Source organism: Cervus elaphus, chromosome 6 (assembly GCF_910594005.1).
Source record: "Cervus elaphus chromosome 6, mCerEla1.1, whole genome shotgun sequence".
In the NCBI taxonomy this organism is placed as follows: Eukaryota; Metazoa; Chordata; class Mammalia; order Artiodactyla; family Cervidae; genus Cervus; species Cervus elaphus.
The window spans coordinates 23,129,053-23,148,634 of NC_057820.1; the positions used below are offsets into that span (position 1 = coordinate 23,129,053).

The 19,582-nt window shown below is 42.8% G+C and overlaps 1 protein-coding gene across 3 annotated transcripts in view; it reads right to left on the reverse strand.

Annotated features, from left to right (window-relative positions):
* The window catches only part of FRAS1 (Fraser extracellular matrix complex subunit 1), a 502,305-nt gene that overhangs the window by 66,200 nt on the left and 416,523 nt on the right, over positions 1-19,582 (reverse strand). For all 3 annotated transcript variants that reach the window (XM_043906392.1, XM_043906393.1, XM_043906394.1), the window contains 7 exons: positions 19,151-19,330; positions 10,735-10,859; positions 10,310-10,450; positions 8,196-8,423; positions 5,335-5,448; positions 3,516-3,666; positions 2,080-2,239 (listed from right to left, as the gene is read on the reverse strand). In XM_043906392.1, coding sequence (XP_043762327.1) covers positions 2,080-2,239; positions 3,516-3,666; positions 5,335-5,448; positions 8,196-8,423; positions 10,310-10,450; positions 10,735-10,859; positions 19,151-19,330 — 1,099 coding nt within the window. The remainder of the gene's footprint in view (positions 1-2,079; positions 2,240-3,515; positions 3,667-5,334; positions 5,449-8,195; positions 8,424-10,309; positions 10,451-10,734; positions 10,860-19,150; positions 19,331-19,582) is intronic.

Genomic DNA, 19,582 nt, shown 5'->3' on the forward strand with positions numbered 1-19,582 from the left:
ACCAGGTCTCCAGGGTGTTTAAAAGAGCCAGAGTGGTACCAGAGGTAAGAAAATGAGAACTGGGCCAAGGTAACAAAGGTGTCGAGGCAAATGGGGCTTTATGACAGTGGGGGAGGGCCAAGGTGCTACAGACTGGAAGTGTGCCCCTCCACAGGTTGAAACCTTAATCCCCTCTGTGACAGTAATAGGGGTGGGCCCTTTGCAAAGGTGGTTAGGTCATAAGAGTGAAGCCCTCATGAATGGGATTAGTGCCATAGAAGAGAGCTCCATCTGCCTTCTGCCACGAGAAGTTACAGCAAGAACTCAATTCTCCAAGGACCATGAGGCAGGCCCTCATCAGACACTGAATTTGCCAGCACCTCAGTCTTGGACTTCCCAGCCTCTAGAGCTGTGAGAAATAAATTCCTGTTGTTCACAAGTCACCAAGGTTATGGTATTCTGTTATAGCAGCTGGAATCACTAAGACATAGAATTAACTTAGCTTGCTGCTAGGAATTTCTGTTGAATTGCAAAGCAGGAGGCAAAGTATACAGGTGCCATTTATTCATAACAAGCTATCCAGGTTGAGAAAAGCCCAGTCTGAGCTGGGCTTTGTCTGTCATCACTGAGGATGGCCATTAACTTTGACTTGTGGCTTATTGCCGTGAGGATTGCAGGCAAAGTGCCTTTGAGAGGTTTGTCTTCATTGCCAGTCTGGGGACTCTCTGTACTAGTTAGTCCATCAAACATTAGAGGGTTGTCCAGAAAACAACATCAGTTTTATTCAACTTATTTAATTCTGAAGGAGTTACACGTAAGAGGTAAATAGCAGCAGAGTATACATATATAATGGAGAATGAAATGGTAACCACTCCAGTATTCTTGCCTGGGAAATCCCATGGACAGAGGAGACTGGTGGGCTACAGTCTGTGGGGGTCACAAAAGAGTTGGACACGACTTATCGACTAGACAATAACTATATATATATAACACACATATATGTTAATTCTAATTTTCCACTCATTCTCCAAGTGTGTGTAACAATAAAATAGCCTCCATCTGGGGCACATGAAACCAAGTTTGCATACTTTCTTCTCTTCTTCCCAAGATCCAATTTTCATTTGAATTATAATGATATTGATTTCTTAGTGGGTCTGTGAAATGTAGATTTAAAGACTTTTATGTCCCACAAAAATTACAGTCCTAGTCATAATCTAATCTACAAAATCAGCTCTGTGTCTTACCAATCAGTGGCTCTCTGCCTCTGGACTTCCCAACAAGACTACAAAAGCATCTTGAAGAGCTGTCTGTGTTAAGCTATGAATTTTTAACTAAAGATACATGATTCTGTGTATACCAGAAGAGCGAGGGGGAGAATATAAGCTTAAGAACAGGGAGAATGGAGACAGAAGGCAAAGACTGTTTTTGCGGGCCAGTGATTATTTTTTTCAATGTATTTTTTTCTCCTATCAGTTTTTCTGGATTATCTTCTAAACCTGAAGACAGAAGGAAAAATACTTTCAGGAGAAGCAGTAAAGCATGATGGTTAAGATCACTGGACTTCATTGCTTATTAGCTATATGATTTCAGATAAGTTAATGTTGTTGTTTAGTTGCTAAGTTTGATCTGACTCTCATGATCCCATGGACTGTAACCTACCAGGCTCCTCTGTCCATGGGATTCTCAGGCGAGAATATTGGAGTGGGTTGCCATTTCCTTCTCCAGGGAATCTTCCCAACCTAGGAATCAAACACGCATCTTCTGCGTTGACAGGCATATTCCTTCCACTGAGCCACCTAGGAAGCCCTCATATAAGTTACTTAACCTATTTCTGTCTCTATTGCTTCATCATTGTGGAGGCAACAAGGTTACTCATCTCATAACTGCAAGCATTAAACAAGATGACGTATGTCAGTTACCCACTACAGTGCCTGGTACATATGGTATTCAAGAAAAATTTGGTGCAATTATTATTTTTATGCTTATTATCATCCCACCATCATGACTGGATGATTACAGCTGACCTCCAAGGTGCTTCATCCTGGCTTCCTCTGCTTTCCTGTTTCATTTCTCAAGAATGAACGCCAGCAGCACTTGTACCTGGTATATTTAAAACTGATGAGGGACCACTGGATATGGAAGATGTTGTCGTTGACCACATTGGGTTTACTGTCTTTCACCAGAAACTGAAAACTATCCATCATCTCATGGATCTTCTCCTCATGCAACACGTAACGAATCAACCCCAAGTTCACGTCCTCTGTGAGAAAAAAAGATACTGAATTAACCAGGGGATGTAAAGACAGCCTCATAGATTTCTCCCGACACATCCAGTTTATTCTTCTAGTGGATTACAGACAAAACTTATTTTTCCAGGAACAAAAAAGACTGTAGTCTTAAAAAGAAGTGTTTCTACCAGGTCTTAAAATAAGATCCTGTAATTCTGTTTGTGTATAGGAAGTACCATTATGCTATTGTACAATGACAATCCTGGGGTCTTGGCAAAAAAGCAGTTTAATAAATGTCTATGGGAAGTTAAAAGCAAATCTTTGAGCCAACAGAGGGAAGTCTCTGACCCCATCTGCTATGCACATATGCTTATACCTGTCCCTAGTTCCTTCAAAATAAAGGTTCTTTGTATGTGTTACTGAGAAAAGCTAGGGTTGGATTAAAACAGCCCCCCCACAAGGCACAGATAACATGGGGCTAGGAGAGAACACAGATTGAGGACAGGGATTAAAAGGAAACATGGCACATAAATTGCAAGACACAGTTGTGTCTTCCCACTCAGGTCCATCCCCAACACAAGTCTAGAAGACTCTGAAAACTTTCCAGTAAACTAAAATACAAATTGGTTTCCTTGATGTGATTCCAAACAGGAAACTATTTATTGAGCAGTCTACCCATGTTGATTTTTCTTTCTTTGCCAAAGACAAAAAATCCATAATCCTTTACAGAAAAAAATGAACCACACAGGATCACAGATGTTTCATAAAGTCTGGTGGCTATTTTTGTTTTGAAAGCAAACCCAGAAGTATCACAGGATCTTTTCCAAACAACTTGGTCAAAACTGAAAGCAATTTGGGAACTAAGGAAGCCAGGTAAAGATAAAAATTTTCTTTTCTTTTTTTTTGCCATAATTTGGAGTAAAGGGGAAAAAATATTAGGGAAGTAAAATTTCACTGTTGGATGGTTAGATGCCAAAGGATCTATTTGTCTGTAAATAGGTCCTGGGGGGAAGTAGCTGGCAGTGGTTGCGAGAAAGATGAGGGAGATAGGGGGAGTCGTGTTAGAATAGACCCTTCCCACTTCTCATGTTAGTTGCTCAGTTGTATCCAACTCTTTGAAACCCTACGGACTATAGCCTGCCAGGCTCCTCCATCCATGGGATTCTCCAGGCAAGATGCTGGAGTGGGTTGCCCTTCCCTTCTCCAGAAGGATCTTCCCAATCCAGGGATCAAACCTGGGTCTCCTGTATTGCATGCGAATTCTTTACCATCTAAGCCACCAGGGAAGCCCAGCTCCTGAGGGCTCACCCTGTGTGAAGGTAGCCGCTGCCCTGCCAGGCTGCAGCTTGTTCTCCACGTGGCCATGCTTGGGGCCCGTGGTGATCTCATAGACAAGCTGCATGTCCTCCATGTCTGGGTCCACGGTCAGCAGTTCCTTCTTGGTGATCAAGTTGGTTGCCTGGAATAGAAACCCATTAAATTTAATTTCTGAGATGGGAGTAAAGCAGGAACAAGACCCTCTGACTCAGATTTAATTCAGTTCAACCATGATTTACTAAGTACATTTACTACCTGGAAAACTTTGTCAGGATTGAACAGGTTATGAGGATAGAAACCATCCCAGCCTCTGTCCTTGATGTTCACTCTTTCTTGGGGAAGAAAGGCTTATGAGCAAGGTAACTGTGGTGAGTGCTATAGTGGGAGATGCGGAAAATACTGCATCACACTTTTAGGAAGCAAGGACAATTCATTCCATCTGGATTAGGGAAGGGGGTGGCTTCAGTTTGGCCTTGAAAGAAGGCTGGAACTTTGAAAGAAGGATACAATCCAGGGAAGATGGCCACTTTATACCGTATAAGAGTTGATTACATTGCTTGAAATTCAGACAGACAAATACATAATATCCCAATACTGCTCAAATATACTGGCTAAATTTTAATTCGCTCATTTATTCATTCAACAAATATTTAATGAGACCAAAGGTTTGAGAGAAAAAGAGGATGGTCAACACTATTGAATGTTACTAGACCTAGTAAAATAAAGGCATGTGAGTGACCTTTGATTTGAGGAAATTGAGGTCATTGATGACTTTGATAAGAGTCACTGCAGCAGGGTAAGAGTTGGAAGTGGAAGACCAATTGGAGAAGAAGAGAATAGGATGGTTCTGAGTATTGAGAAAAATATCAAATAGGGCATGAGAGGAATCTGTACTAACTTTGTCTCATATATTTTAAAATTCCCAATGAGTTCAGTGGAAAGCTGTAATACCACTGCTATATCAGCGATGTGGAGAAGGAAAATTCACATCCTAGAGGCAATACCACACACAAAAGTATGAAACCAGTTCCCAAACTGAGCTGAAGAACTGTGTGTGTTCAGGTGGGAATGAGAATTTAATGCTTGACATGGAAACAGGTGAGAATTATGGCATATCTTAAAATGACCCAATTGGGACTTACGAAAAGGAGAAAAAAATTTAAATTTCTAGAAATACTCTGATGATACTCATCTACCAAAAAACTCACTTCCTTCCCATCTATGGCGTGTACGAGAAGTTTTCCCAAATCCATCCTCCCCTTTTTCTAGTCAACAAACTTTTAGCTGAGCACTAGACACTCCATGCAATAGATAGGACCACAGTATCAATTTCTTTTCAAAACAATATGAGTGCAAGTGATGTGTTTAATTTCTCTATCACTTGCTTATAATTAAGTTCCTTGACCCCTACTTTTCTGTTTTCCTCTTTCCATGGTATGCAGTACTGAAGAGCAGCTAAAGCGTTTTGGCCCTGCTGTTGATAACAACACCCTAGTGATGGCAGAAGAGTAAGACAGAAGGAATATGTATCTCTGAATGGTCACGTCGCGCCCTAACCTCCCCACTTCCGTGCTTTATGTGAGGAAAAAAAAACTTCTATCCTATTTGAGCTACTATATTTGGGGGTCATTCTATAAGAACATCTTAAACTATAATACAACTCTAACCAGACTCACAGAGCTCAGCAATCTTAAGAACTTAGCTTAGGGAGGGATAGACATGAGTTGAACAGGAATTTCTGTTCATATTGTCACGAATAGGATAGAGCCCAAGCTGGTTAGTGAGACAGTAGCAGATGGAAAGGCCTTACCTTGCCATCCATGTACTCCAGCCATTGGAGCCCCAGGTTGGTAACAATCCTAGGGGTGCCATCATCCACTGGGAGGATGTCTACCCAGAACTGCTGAGGTGCTGCTGTTATGATCTGTGATGAAAGCCAAAAAGAAAACTCATCATTCACACATACCTGAAGTATGTCAGGTCTAGGGCTTACAGAAGCTGGAACCCTTGAAATCTGTTGACACTTCAAAACAGGCAAGTGAGCAAGTTTCCATCGCTTATCACCACTTGGCTCCTGAGGCTTCAGGGACAATGTTGACTGACAAAGTGGAAATGATATAAGAAGAAAAGCAAGACACAAGTGGCACTCTTGCTGGAATTTCAGCTGCTATGGAAGTTGGTTTTCACAAACCTAAGCTTTCTTTAGTTGAGTTCAATATTGCCCCGAGATGAAACAATAAACAAAATATCTTCCTTTCAATAACTCTTGTTAAAACTTCTATCATTCAAATGTGAATGTCAGGGACTTCCCTGTTGTCCAGTGGTTAAGACTCTGCATTCCCAGACCCGAATTTGATCCCTGGTTGGGGAACTAATATCCTGCATGTTGCACAGGATTGCCTGGAAAAAAAAAATTAGTTAATGTCAAGGTCTTCAGGTAGGATTCTGCTAGATGTGAAAAGACGTTTCATGGGAAGAGATTTCCTTTTTATTTATTTATTTTTTTTGAGAAAAAACTGTTCACATGGGCAAAGGGGGCAGAAGAAATCAAGAATAAAAGCATTTGTGAGGACTTCCCTGGTGGTCCAGTGGTTAGGAATCCACCTGTCAATGCAGGGGACATGGGTTCAATCCCTGGTCTGGGAAGATCCCACATGGTGTGGAGGAGCTAAGCCCATGGGCCACGACTACTGAAGCCCATGAGCCCTAGAGACCACACCCAGAGAAGCCACCACAATGAGAAGCCTGTGTATCACAACTAGAGGGTAGCCCCCACTTGCTACAACTAGAGAAAGCCTGCTCACAGCAACAAAGACCCAGCATATCCACTCCCCCTCCCCCCCCAAAAAAAGCGTGTGTGAGAATAGTGCAAAGACATTTCAGTTTATGACTTTATCACCACACAGATATACACATTGCATATTCACAACAGACACAGGGAGTCCAGTCTAGTACCTCCCCATTTCTGAACTGATACAACAAGCTGGCAGACAGCGCAGCAAGATACTGGTGTATCAGTCTTCTCCAACCCTCCCAGATAATTTCCATTTTCAAAATGACACGGTCCCCCTGGAGACCTGCTGTGACCTTTTATGTTTATCAGAGAAGTGGCCCTCTTGTTGATTCATCCTGAAATCTTTTTTTTTTTCCTCTTCTGAAAGTCAAACAAACTGGGGAAGCAGTCACAGTATGGGAGAGGGAAAATGAATGTGATGACCTGCCAGGTGGAGATGCAGGGCGGATATTGAAATGGCAGGGAAATCCCAAGAGCCATCCTACTGACACCTCGGCCAACTGAGAATGACCTTCTCACAGGCTGTTGGTTTCTAAAGCACACCAGAGGATCTTTCCTGGCCAGGCAAAGAATCATTCATCATCAAAGTAGGAAAAAAACTGCAGGCCCGAGAGAAGCTGCTGACCCTTCGCTTATGCTGGAAGCAAACAGTAGGGTGTGATCATGTGCTCACTAAAACTGCTTATGCTGAGTCAGACAGCTATGTGAGACATCAGGGGTCCACCTTTCATCAGAGTTGCAGTTATTCCTAGGGGAAGGTTATGGTGCTGCAGGAAATCTGCTAAAAAAGAGTTAGAACTGCAGGGAAGAGAGTGAAAGGGGATGTTTATAGTTTCTTCTGAACACCTAAATGTTAGAAGTGAGCAATTCCCTTAAGAGAGAGAAGCTTGACAGTTTCATGACCTCAAAAGAAAACCATCTTCATTTGTTCCACAAGCTGATCCTAAAGTGATGACCATGATGATTATAGCCACAATTTATTGGCTATTTCTTGTGTTTCCTGTGTAAGGCACTGGGCTAAGTGCTTTGTGTAATCAGGGGAGTAGATATCCTCATTTTACAGATAAGGAAGCTAAGGCTTAGAAAGGTTAAATGACTTACAAAGACACTCAGGTAGTAAGTGACAGAAGCAGAATTTAAATCAGTGTCTTTCGGATGCAAAAGCCATACTCTTAGCCACTGTAATTCTTCATGAGACTGAAAACTCTGACTGGCTCAGGAGACGATTTGGAACCCTGTGATCTTATTGAAAAACCAGATGAATTCAGGATGGGGAACACATGTGAATCCATGGCTGATTCATGTCAATGTATGGCAAAAACCACTACAATATTGTAAAGTAATTAGCCTCCAACTAATAAAAATAAATGGAAAAAAAAAAAAAGAAAAAAAGAAAAACCAGATGAAAGAAAAAAGGAAGGAACAAAGGGCGAGTGCAAAGGAAAAGGAAAAATAATAGCAGTAATAATAACAATAACGACTGTCTTTTATGTGAGTACTCAGTCTTTGCCAATGGTGCTAAGCATTTTTTATGGATCTGTTGATCCTTAGACCAATGGAAGCTGGTGATGATCCTTGTGCACACTGTATAGATGAAAAGCTGAGGCTTACAGAAGTTAAGTCATTTGTCCAAGGCCAATTAGGTGACAGAACCAAAACTCAAGGCGTGTTGACTACATGCGTGCTAAGTTGCTTCAGTTGTATCCGACTCTTTGTGACCCTAAGAACCGTCCCCACCAAGCTCCTCTGTCCATGGGATTCTCCAGGCAGGAATACTGGAGTGGGTTTACCCTTTGCCTAAAAATGCCATGTTCAGCCTCCAGACAACCTCTGGCCTGCTGTGCTCCGCCTCCCTCTCCGCCGTCTCTGCCCCTCACCTCTTTTCCTCCCTCCTCAACAATGAAGAAAGGATTTGTCCCGTCAGCCACGGTGAAGGTGAATCGGTCTTTGAGGGAGTTGCTGCCATCGTGGCTGTAGCGGACCCGGTTCTGGTAGATGTCCTCCATGGTGAAGGTGGACGTGAGCTGGAAGGGCTGCCCATTGGTGGTTCGCTCGATGGTGCCGTGGCGTGGGGGCTGCACGACCGTGAATGTGACAGACTCAGCCTGTCGTGGAGGCAACAAGAGAAGGGAACTCTGTATCAGGAGCCAGACGTACGAGTGGTGGTCAACAGGTGGCCAAGGGTAGTCAAACCCAAAGACCTTTATAAAACAAAGACTGCCTTTTCTTTATAGACACCAAAAATCAAGCTAAGGAGAGAAATTATATTGGTTACTACAATCGAACTTATGTTCTGCTGCCTTCTGTTTTAAGATAAGACATTTAAATTTGGCCTTTTGGGGTTATAGGGGGAAAACTTGAATTTTTAACCTCTAAGATGGTAAGAACTAGACCTTTTAAAATCACTCACTTCCTTTCCATCCACTCTCCTCCCCCAGCACATACACTTTCCCAAAACTCATATACAGAATCTATGCATCAGAACAGAAGCATAACTTCTCATTTCTATTTTTTTAATTGGTGTGTAATTGCTTTACAAAGGTGTGCTAGTTTCTGCTGTACAGTGAAGTGAATCAGACATCTGTGTACATATATCCCCTCCCTCGTGAGCCTCCCTCCCACCACCCCCATCCCACTCCTCTAGGTCATCACAGGGCACCCAGCTGAGCTCCCCGTGTTTTAAAGCAGGTTCCCACTAGCTAGCTATTTTACACATGTCGTGTACATATACGTCAACGCTACTCTCTCAATTCATCCCACAAATTTCCCATTTCTAATAGCTGCTTCTAGGGTGACATGAGAAGGAAAAATACCAATGTAAAAATCCTGCTCAGGACTCTTCAATGATCTCCCACCAACTTGGAAGAAAATGCAGAGGCCTGACCCGGGTCAAGAAGGCCCTCTGTGACCTGGTCCCACAGTTCCTCTCTGGTCTCATCCTTTTCCTCTCCTGCTTGTTCACTGGGGTCTAGACCCTTGGCCTGGCTACTCAATTGTTCTAAGCGCACTGGACCACAAGGCTTTTGCCCTCCTGATTCTTCTGCCTGGAGAGGGATTCTTCTGGGAAACTGCACAGTCTGCTCTTTCTCTTCCTATCTCTGCTCAAGTATCAGTCACTCAGAGAAAACTCCCCTGACCTGTGCCTCAAACAGCACACACATCTATCTCTGTCACCTTCATGTCACTTTATTTTTATTTCTAGCACTTATCACACCTGACAAGATAGTCTATGTTCTTTCTTTCTTTATCATCTGTCCCCTTAACCAAAGGTTGTAAACTCCCTAAGGCTAGCACTTTGATCTGCTTTGTTCACAGTGCTGTCTTTAGCATCTAGAGCTGACCTTGGTAATAAATACTTGCTGAAAGAATGAATAAATGAATGCATGCTGGCACGGGGAAGGGCATACATAGAACTAATTAACAAGTGTGTGGTACCCTTAATGGGAGCTAAATCATGTCAGAATGTTAGATTTTTTAATTGGAAAGCATTAGACAGGAAGAGTTGTCTCGACATGCCCTGTTTAACTGGATAAAACCTGGTTCTTTGAAAATGTTCAAACTGCAATAATTAGTTGTCATCCAGTGAAGTTTCGATGAAGGAGGAAAAAGTGTAGAGATGAGAAAATCCTTTTTCATTAATAATAGGGAGTAATAAAAATTGGATAAAGTGCCATCGACCTAATTTTCTGTGGATCATAATCAAAATCAGAATGTTAACATGATTGTTATGTGTAATTGTGGGAAAGGATAAACGTATTTAGGGTTTCCAAAAGAGTTTAAAAATGACTTAATTTCAAATGTATTAGCTTTTCTTTTCCAGCAGGCCATGGTACGTTCTGGTTTTTATTTTTTATTTTTTTTATGTTCTGGTTTTTAATCTTTCAAGGATGCTTGTATTACTCTCAGCCCCACCCCTCGCCCCATCCTTGGGATGTACTGTAGCAAAGCAACAGGCGTCTCACTAGACCAGAGGCCAGGGTAGCACTCCTACCTCTGTGTCCGCATCCACCGCTTTAAGCTCAAACTCCGTGATGGTCTTCCTCACACCCTCCTGTACCCGCATCCCGAAGTTCTGCACTTGGGGCAGCGCGTCATCCACAGGGCGAAGAGTGATGCGGAAAGTCTGCGTCACCTGCAGGGCGGAAAAGTGTGGGTGGGTCACCTGTCCCCAGCACCCACCCGAGGAGAAGGCAGACGCCCTCTGCATTCCCTTTCACACCGTTCCTGGCATGACTGACCGACCAGAGACCCAGAAGTGAGTTCTCTTTGGCAAGATAGAGTTCTCTTTGCCTCTGTCCCAGGCTGACAGCAGAGGGAAATGAAGCTCTCTCAACAATGGTGGCTCCGTGCCCTCCAGTTAAAGGAGACGACACTGAATTGATACCCATCAAGGAGGGAAGCGAGCTCCTCACCCACCTCGTGGACTCCATCGGAGAGCGTAAAGCTGAAGGCGTCTGAATGCTTCTCAGCCTCACTGGAGTGGATATACTGAACGTTTCCTGAAGCGAGGTCAGCTTGTGTAAAGGAACTAATCCGGATGCCTAGCAAAAGACGAGAGAACCAGAGAAAGGGTGTCAAGAGGCGAGTCGTGGCTCTCAGGTAAGGGAAATGTCACACTGTCACCAGAGAGCGTCCTTTGTCCTTTTCTTACAGCATCGATGTGCTGCCCTCTAAGACCTTGGGCTAGAGTTGTCTGTGTGTTTTCCTGGCAACAGCACATGTTCTGTGGGAGCATGTGTTAATTATCGCGGCTTCTATCCCATGCCAAGGCAGCGGCCGGTGCTCAATAAATGTTACTCTCTTCTCTCCTGGGGTTTATGTGTGCAGGTCAAACTGTGAAAGGTACAGCCAACGCCTTCCGTGCCAGACTCCTCGCTCTGAACTTTTACATCCCCCATCGCCTCGTAGTCCTTTCTGAAAACCTGCCCTGATTTTGAATATTGTGTGATGGCTTAGTGTTGAAACACTGGGGTCTGATGGCTTGACTACACACAACCTTTTTTCTGAGATTGGTGAGCCACAATTTTATTGGATATTCTTCAAGGTCTCTTTCATTCTCAGTTCTATGATTCTAGCTTCTCACATACCACTTTGGCCAGGATGGCAGTAACAAAACTTACCACATGAGTTTGGAGTTTGAGCAATCATCCTTTTTCAACTCTCAAATGACCTACCAGTATCTTTTAAAAATGTGATACAGAGAAAACTATTTTTCAGAGTCATTTTAAAGTTAAAAACAAAACCTGAAGTGATTTTTAAATAATGCCAAGGTATCCCATTAATGAATAATATCTGTCTTTTCAAATGCTCAACAACATTTGGCAAAACAGCCTCAAATTCTTGCTTCTATCTTAGGGCTCCTGGGGTCCATCCCCAGGTGCCAGGCGAGTCTGAAACAAAATCATATCCTTTAATCTCTCAGCACAAATTTTCTCTTTCTGATTCTGGGTGTTAGAGTATTCATTTATTTAATCCAGTCCTTTGCTTTGGTCCTGAAATTCATTTGCTGCTTCCTGGAATTTACTATTTATATTTGTCACTGCTAATCCTGGCAAAACCAGTTCATCTTTACTGTTAAAAAAAAAAGAGATTCTACTTTGACTATTTTACATTTAACTGTGACATTAATATCATTGCTTTTTCTTAAAAATAAAACACATCAACCAGCATGGTTAATATTTGCACCTCTCTTTATCATCTGAAATGTCATTCAGATACAATAGCCTCCTGAATATTGGGGCATCATTTTTTTTGATAAGGCATTTATATTTCTGTGCTTACTACACTAGCTCTTAACAGGCAAAAATGTGGCCCCCACCCTCATTTTATATAAGTTTCATCTTGTGGTTCTGGACAGAAGTTCATACCATTCTTTAAAAATTCAATAACTTCAGACTGGATGCATGGAGAAATTTAAACCTCTTTCCCTGCTGTGAATCCATTCTCGCGGCTCATGAGGAGATACCTGTGTGGATTCTCATGATCAACTGGTCACCTAATTCACTATTCCCTTTATGAAACTCTAAGACTGATTTAAAAAGGTGATAGATTTCCCTTCCTCTAGAGAAGGAAGTACTGAGATTAATCTTCTTATCTTTTAACATTTTTATTGAGAGGAAATTGATGTATAATAAATTATACATATTTGAAGTATAAGTTTATATTATCTTTGTTAGGTCCATGAAACCATCACCTCAATCAAAACAGTGAAATGTTTCCATCACCCCGAAAGTTTCCAACATTCTGCAACCCTTCCATCCCTTCTTTTCCTATGCTCCACTCCATCCCAAAGAAGCAAATGAAGTCATTATAGATTAGTTGGCATATTCTCTAAATTTTTTAATAAATAGAAACATACAGTATATACTATTTGATGAATGATTTCTTATTTATTTAGCATAATTATTTTGCTAAACATAATTCATCCATACTGTAGCATGTATTTATAGTTCATTCCTTTTCATTGGCAAGTACTATTCCATTGGATGGTTATATCAAAGATTGTTTATCCATTTATCTGTTCACGGACATTTAGGTTATTTTTAGTTCGGGACTTCTACAATGAAAGCTTCTATGATCACTCGTGCACAAGTCTTTGTGTGGAAGTTTTCATTCTTCTGGGTAAATTGCTAAAAGTGGGAGAGTAGGAATATATGTAAGGTGTATGCTTAACTTTTTAGGAATCTGCCAAACTATTTTCCAAAGCAAAGTACTATTTTATATTCCCACTGAGCACTTACCAAGTGCAGAACATTGTTTCAAATTTGCTTATATAGATTTAAAAAAAATATTTTAAAATTTAATTAATTTTTGGCTGCGTCAGGTCTTAGTTATGGAGCAGGAGTCTTTGTTGCAGTTGGGAGGCTTCTCTATAGTTGCCTAGATGTGGGATCCTAGTTCCCCGACCATGGATCAAATGCATGTTTCCTGCATTGCAAGGTGGATTCTTAACCACTGGACCACCACGAAAGTACCTAGATTGTTTTTTTTTTAAATCTCAACAGCTCTGGCAGGTCAAAGTTGGCATCATTTTTCTAGATTATGATACTAATAAAATAGATAAGAAATGTGACCCATCTAGGTAACACAGCTAATAAGAGGGCAGTGCTGAGATTGGAACTCAAGGTTGCTCACTTCCAAAGTTTAGGCCTGCGGCAAGTACTTCTTTATCTTATGTTGATTATATATAGAAGTGAGATTTTATATATATATACATATATACACACACACACATATATATAAAATATTTTTTATTCTGTTAGGAGTGCTTTTTGTAAAACTTATCTAGCTGTTTTGGGCTAGATGAGGAGTCGCTTGGATTTCACCCTTATCCTTTAATTTTTTTGTCAAATAAAAATGATACATGATTATTAAAGAAAATGTGAGAAACAAAGAAAAGTAAAGAATCACAAACCACTCATAGTTCTACCATTGAAATATCATCATTGCAAGTTAAAAAAAAGTTTTGAATCATAGAGCAATTTTCTGGCTATAAACTCCTTCTTATCTGAAATGCTGATTTTGATGGGGGCATTTAGTATTATGATTTAAATGAGAGCCATAATTAAGTGCCAGAGGGTAACAAGCTGCATTAGAAGGTAAGCTTCAAGAGGACAAGATTTTTGCTGTTTCTTCACTAATGTACACCGAGAATACCACCTGGCATAAGTCAGGCTCTCAAAACATATTTGGTGAATGAATTTAGTTCATTGATTACAATTACTATCTAAAAGGTCCTATTAAGCAGACATTCTCAAGCTCTATACACTTAAAACATTTTTTTAGCTGTTGCTAATTGGCTATTGGAAGGCTTCAGCCGTTCACTCACCTGGCAAGATGCTGCTTCTAATAACATATTGTCCCTACTGACTGTCACAGCAGGTAGTTACTGTTTGAAATATCTTGAAGGCTTTTAATCCCATCTAAGGTGTTTTTAGTCACCAACCCGCTGGCTAACCTATGTATCTGGCAGCATTATGGAGACCCACGTTAACCCTGTCAGTTTTCTAACTTCCCTGGAGGGCCAGTATGTTAGAGAAAGTTCAGACCAGGGCAAGGAAGTGGTGTGAGAATAAAGCATCTTTGAAGAAATTGCCTTCCTAATAGGATGTCAAGAAACAGCCCTGGATCTCCTTCAGCGCGGCTGTGAATGGCTCTGTACCCACTGTCTGTTCCCACCTCAAGCTCATGATGGGTAGACTCTCAGCTTCTCTGCTTCCGATTTTCTTCCAAATCTTCCGTTAATGGAATGAATTGTGTCCCCCCAGATTCATACACTGATGTCCTAACCCTCAGTGCCTCACAATGTGACTTTATTTGGAAATAGAATCACTGCAGATGTAATTTGTGAACACTGGTCACTGGGGGAGCTTCTGTAGTGGCTTGGTGGTAAAGAATCTGCCTGCTAATTCAGGAGACATGGATTCGATCCCTGATCCAGGATGATCTCACATGCTGCAGAGCAACTGGGCCCATGGGCCACAACTATTGAGCCTGTGCTCTAGAGCCCAGGAATCACAGCTACTAAAGACCACACTCCCTAGAGCCCAAGCTCTGCAACAGAGACGCCACCACAAAGAGAGGCTTTACAATGCAACTAGAGAGTAGCTCCCCACTTGCCACAACTGGAGAAAAGCCCATGCAGCAACGAAGAACCAGCATAGCCAAAAAGTAAAAATAAACAAAATTATTTTTTTAAAAAAGGTAAGGTCATTAGGATGGGCCCTAAGCCAATTTGACTCATGTCCTTATAAAAGATGGAGTTTTGACACAGACATACACATACAGGGAGAATGTCACGTGAACATGAAGACAGGCGTTTATGAGCCTAGGGGAGAGGCCTGGAATGGAGCCTTCCTCAGGAAGAACCAACTCTGCTGACACTCTGATCTTGGACTTCCAGTCCCCACATCTGTGAGACGATAAGCTTCTGCGGTTTAAGCAGCTCGGTCTGCGGTGCTTTATGACAGCTGCCCCAGCAGACTAATGCACCTCTGCTCTCAGGAGGACCCGAACTAAGACACCAGGTGCATTTAATTTTGGTTGGTGTCACAATACTGAGAGGCTGAGATAGAGAGGAAGCCAAGGAACACCTTTGGTAAAGCATCACCTCTGGGAAGTCCTTCCTGACTTACTCACAGCCCCTTGACTCCTAACATCCTCACACAACGCTGTTACAGCTACCAACATACACTTGCACATATTTGCTTACATGTCTCCCACTCCCAAGACACAAGCGTTCTCCTGCTGCAGCTACTCAATAAATGTCTGGGGAAGGGGAGAACCAGTGTGTGCTGGAGACAGCTATGTTCAATATTATTGCTCCCTGACTTTAAAAATACAACTGCTGTTTATTAGTTAAGTGACTGGATGTTCAGTTAGGGTCTAGATCTCCCAGCTACCTCACAGCCTCACGTGGCTATGTCCTTGCTACTAGGATGTGACCAAAAGGGATGTGTTCCTCCAGTAATTCTCCTAAAGAAGAAATGGATGTGGACGCCACTGGTTTTTTCCTGCCAGTTGCTGGCGCGGATGCTGACAATACAGTAGTCACCTTGGACCAGAGATGGGAGCCTCACGTGAAGGGTCACTGAACCACCTTAGGTGGTCTGAACCACCTGCCTCTAGATTTTGCTGCGAGCGAAAACAAACTTGTGGAAGGTACAGTATTTTGGAGTTGCTTTTCCCCAGAAGCATAGTTTCTATCCTGATGATATAACTCCTTACTCTGATTTCTTTAGAATAAGAGGGTCCTGGCACTTTCCCGGTCATCAGGGGTTAAGACTTCATGTTCCACTGTGGGGGGAGCAGGTTTGATTCCTGGTCAGAGAACTAAGATCCGATATGCTGCTCGGTACAGCCCCCAAAATGAAAAGGATAAGAGAGTTCTTAGGGTTCCTGACATGAGGTTGCGGGCCCTCAACCCTGCAAGGAGCCCACACAGGGACTCGAGCTTAAAGCAGCTCTCCTCCATGGTAGGAATCTCGTGTCTGTCTTCTGCCCGGCTCCCCCGTGCACATGGCTCCCTGTGTCTCCTTGGGGGAAGAAGAGAGGACCTTCACACCTTTTCTACCCAAAGAAAACAATCAGCTGACTAAGAGAGCTGGCATAAGACTAAGCCCATTTCATAGTTAACCATCAAGAGGATGTCTGCAAGCACTGGTGGCAAATGATAATTCCCAGGGGCCTCCGGTCCCCAAATAGCTCAGTGCCTGCACAGAGACACGGGTCTAAAAGCTGTTCTGCTCTGTTTGGAAAGAGGCTCTGGCTCCAGGTAGACCTATCCTCACCCCCTGACACAAATGGGGTGAGGTTTTCTCCAAGCTGGAGCCAACTGCCTTCTGAGAGGGTGATCCATAATCAACATGGACTGGCTCTGGAGGGAAACCGTTGACATTTAAAAAGAATCAAATTCATGAATCCAGTTCCACTTAGGGGAGACCGGGAAGGAGAGAATGCTGACTAGATTTCCTAGAATGGACAGCAGGGCTGGTAGTAGGGGATGGGTAGGGAAGTCCTGCTCATTAAAAATGGACAGCGCCCTCCAGGAGTAAAGATGGTCTCATCTGGTCTATTTAGAATTTCTAAACACAGGAGGATTGAGAAGAACTGGTGGGCGGAGGAGAGCATGTAGATGAGGAAGTCAAGTCTCGTGGGAAAGGGCAGGGAAGCACGCCTCCCTCTGTTTTAGAGTCTGCTTTCCTGAGAGGAGGGAGAAGGGGGATCTGTTGTGGATGGCCCCCTGAGCAGTGCTAGCCTGGTACTGGCACCCCAGATTTAAGCCCAGCGAAGGTGGAGACTGTAAAAAACAGAAAAAGCAAATTTGGAGCCGCCTCCCCCAGGACGTGACACAGTTGAGAAGAGCCAGGGTCTCACCAGTAGCTGGCAGGGCCTTGCGTGAAGCTCCAAGCCTTTTGGAGCACTGTGAAGTGTAACTGCAGTTGCCCCAACACAACAGCCAAGAGTCTGCCCTTTCATCTTTGGAGAGATATAATCAGCAACCTGACAGAATTCTGGCAGAAGCAATTAGCTCATGAATTAATTATCAAATATCTCTTGCAGCCAAGGTCTTGGGAATGCTGATCTGCACACTGCCCCCAGGAACTTCAGGACAAAAGGGGAGGGCACAGGCTTTAATTTGCATTAGGGATTCAGGCCAGTCTGTCCAGCCTTCCCTGTGCCCCCTCAACATACACACAACACTCCCTCCCCCACTATCATGCTGGACCCAGACACAGTCTGCCTCCCTCATCTTCTCTACCATATCCCCCTCTAGCTCACCCACCCCCACTCTCTCCCCTACTCACTTCGCCCCAGACACACTGGTCTCCTTGATGCAATTGGAATGTGATGGGCTTGGTTGATCCCATTTCAGGATGTTGACACTCACTGATGCCCTGGAAAGATGCTGAATGCTCTTTCCTTGTATGTCAGCATGGCTGGCTCCCTTACTTTCTTCAGATCTCGGCTCAAATGTCATCTTACTATTAGGAGGCCTTCCCTTACCTCATTGGTCCCTGAACCCCAGGAATGCCTTCATTTCACTCCCTAACTCATCAACACTGACATGATATATATACTTGCTTGTTTGCCTACTGTCTGACCTCCAGCATCAGGGCAAGTACTTCCTCTCTTTTGCTATTTCCCTGGTTGAATGAAAGAGAAATCTGTAACCTGAAATCCAAAGAAAACCAATGATCTAAATTTCCTACAAGCTGACACTGCTTCTATGATTGACAAAATAAAGACAATTCTACCTTTAGGCTGTTTATTCAGCAAATATCTCTTGTCCTTCACATTTGTTCAAGTTGCCAAATTCTACAGTTGCTCCTCCTGAAATTAACTCTTTCCTTCCTTCTTTCCTTCCACCAACTACTATTTACTGGATATTTACTAGGTAACAGGTGTAATCTCTTTTATTATTTTCATCTTATTATTCCCATGTGGAGGCTGCCCCACTGCCAGAAGCCTCACTAGCTCTCAACTGGCCAAATGCTAAACTTCCTACCTACTGTCACTGCCTCTTTTTTCTTCCTTTCTTTCAGTTTATCCTATTGGACACTAGAGGAATTCACTTCCCTTCCCTGTTCGAAATTCTGCAGGGCCTCCTTATTGCCTATTGAATTAAATAGGGATTACTGATCATCACTCTGAAGACCCATCATGAAATGTCAGGCTACCCATGAACCCAATCCACTACTATTTTCAGAATATATGCTTTAGCAAAACTGGCCCACTCATAATTTTTCGAATGAGTCCACATGCTGTTCCTATCTCTGGAAATAACACAATTTCTGTCAGCCCAAATTCTATCTTTCAAGGGCACTCTTAAACACCACCTCCGAGCACCTTCCCATCTGATATCTCATCTTTTGCTTTCAAAGTCCTAGGATGGCAGGTTTATACAGTTCTTAAAATACCTGCCATCTTCTTCCCTTACATATGGTTATATGCAAAGGCTCCTTATTTCATCCAACAGAAGATTCTAATGGTTGGGATAATGTCTTGTTCATCTCTTTTTCTTCCTCTGTAGCAGCTGAACCAGGATCTTATTCAATATGCATGCTCACTTTCTATGTGTTGAATTCTAGTGTTGGAGACAAGACTGTTTACATCAAATTGTAATTATCAAATCAACTTCCAGCAAGTAAGCATGGGGTACACTGTGTTCTAAGTATAATGCAAAGCAGCATACAATGGTCAAAAATAGTGATGCCAGAAATACATACTAATATAGGCAGGTTCAAGGTGAACGTGTCCACATGATATGGCTGCCCCTGGCACTTACTAAATCCCAGCTTTGGTCTGATGAAGTCAGAGATGATGGGCTTACCTGGTGATGCTGTGTGTTCCAGGTGGCCCAGCTGGGGCTCTCTGGTGATTCTGTAGACCAGTTCTGTGGGTCCCGTCTCCTGGTCAGTGGCAGAGAGTTGCAGAGTGGTGATCTTCTTTACAGAGTTTTCGTCCAAGAACAGCCCTTTATTGGTAATGATGACTGGTGGGGATTTGTCTTCTGAAAATATCAGAAAGAGTAACATGACATGTGAAGAGCTGACTCACTGGAAAAGACCCTGAATGCTGGGAAAGATTGAAGGCAAAAGGAGAAGGAGGTGGCAGGGGATGAGATAGTTAGATAGTACCATCGACTCAATGGACAGGAATTTGAGCAAATTCCAGGAGGTAGTGGAGGACAGAGGAGCCTGGCGTGCTGCATTTCCACGGGGTCACAAGAGTCAGACACAACTTAAGGAGACTGACAACAGCA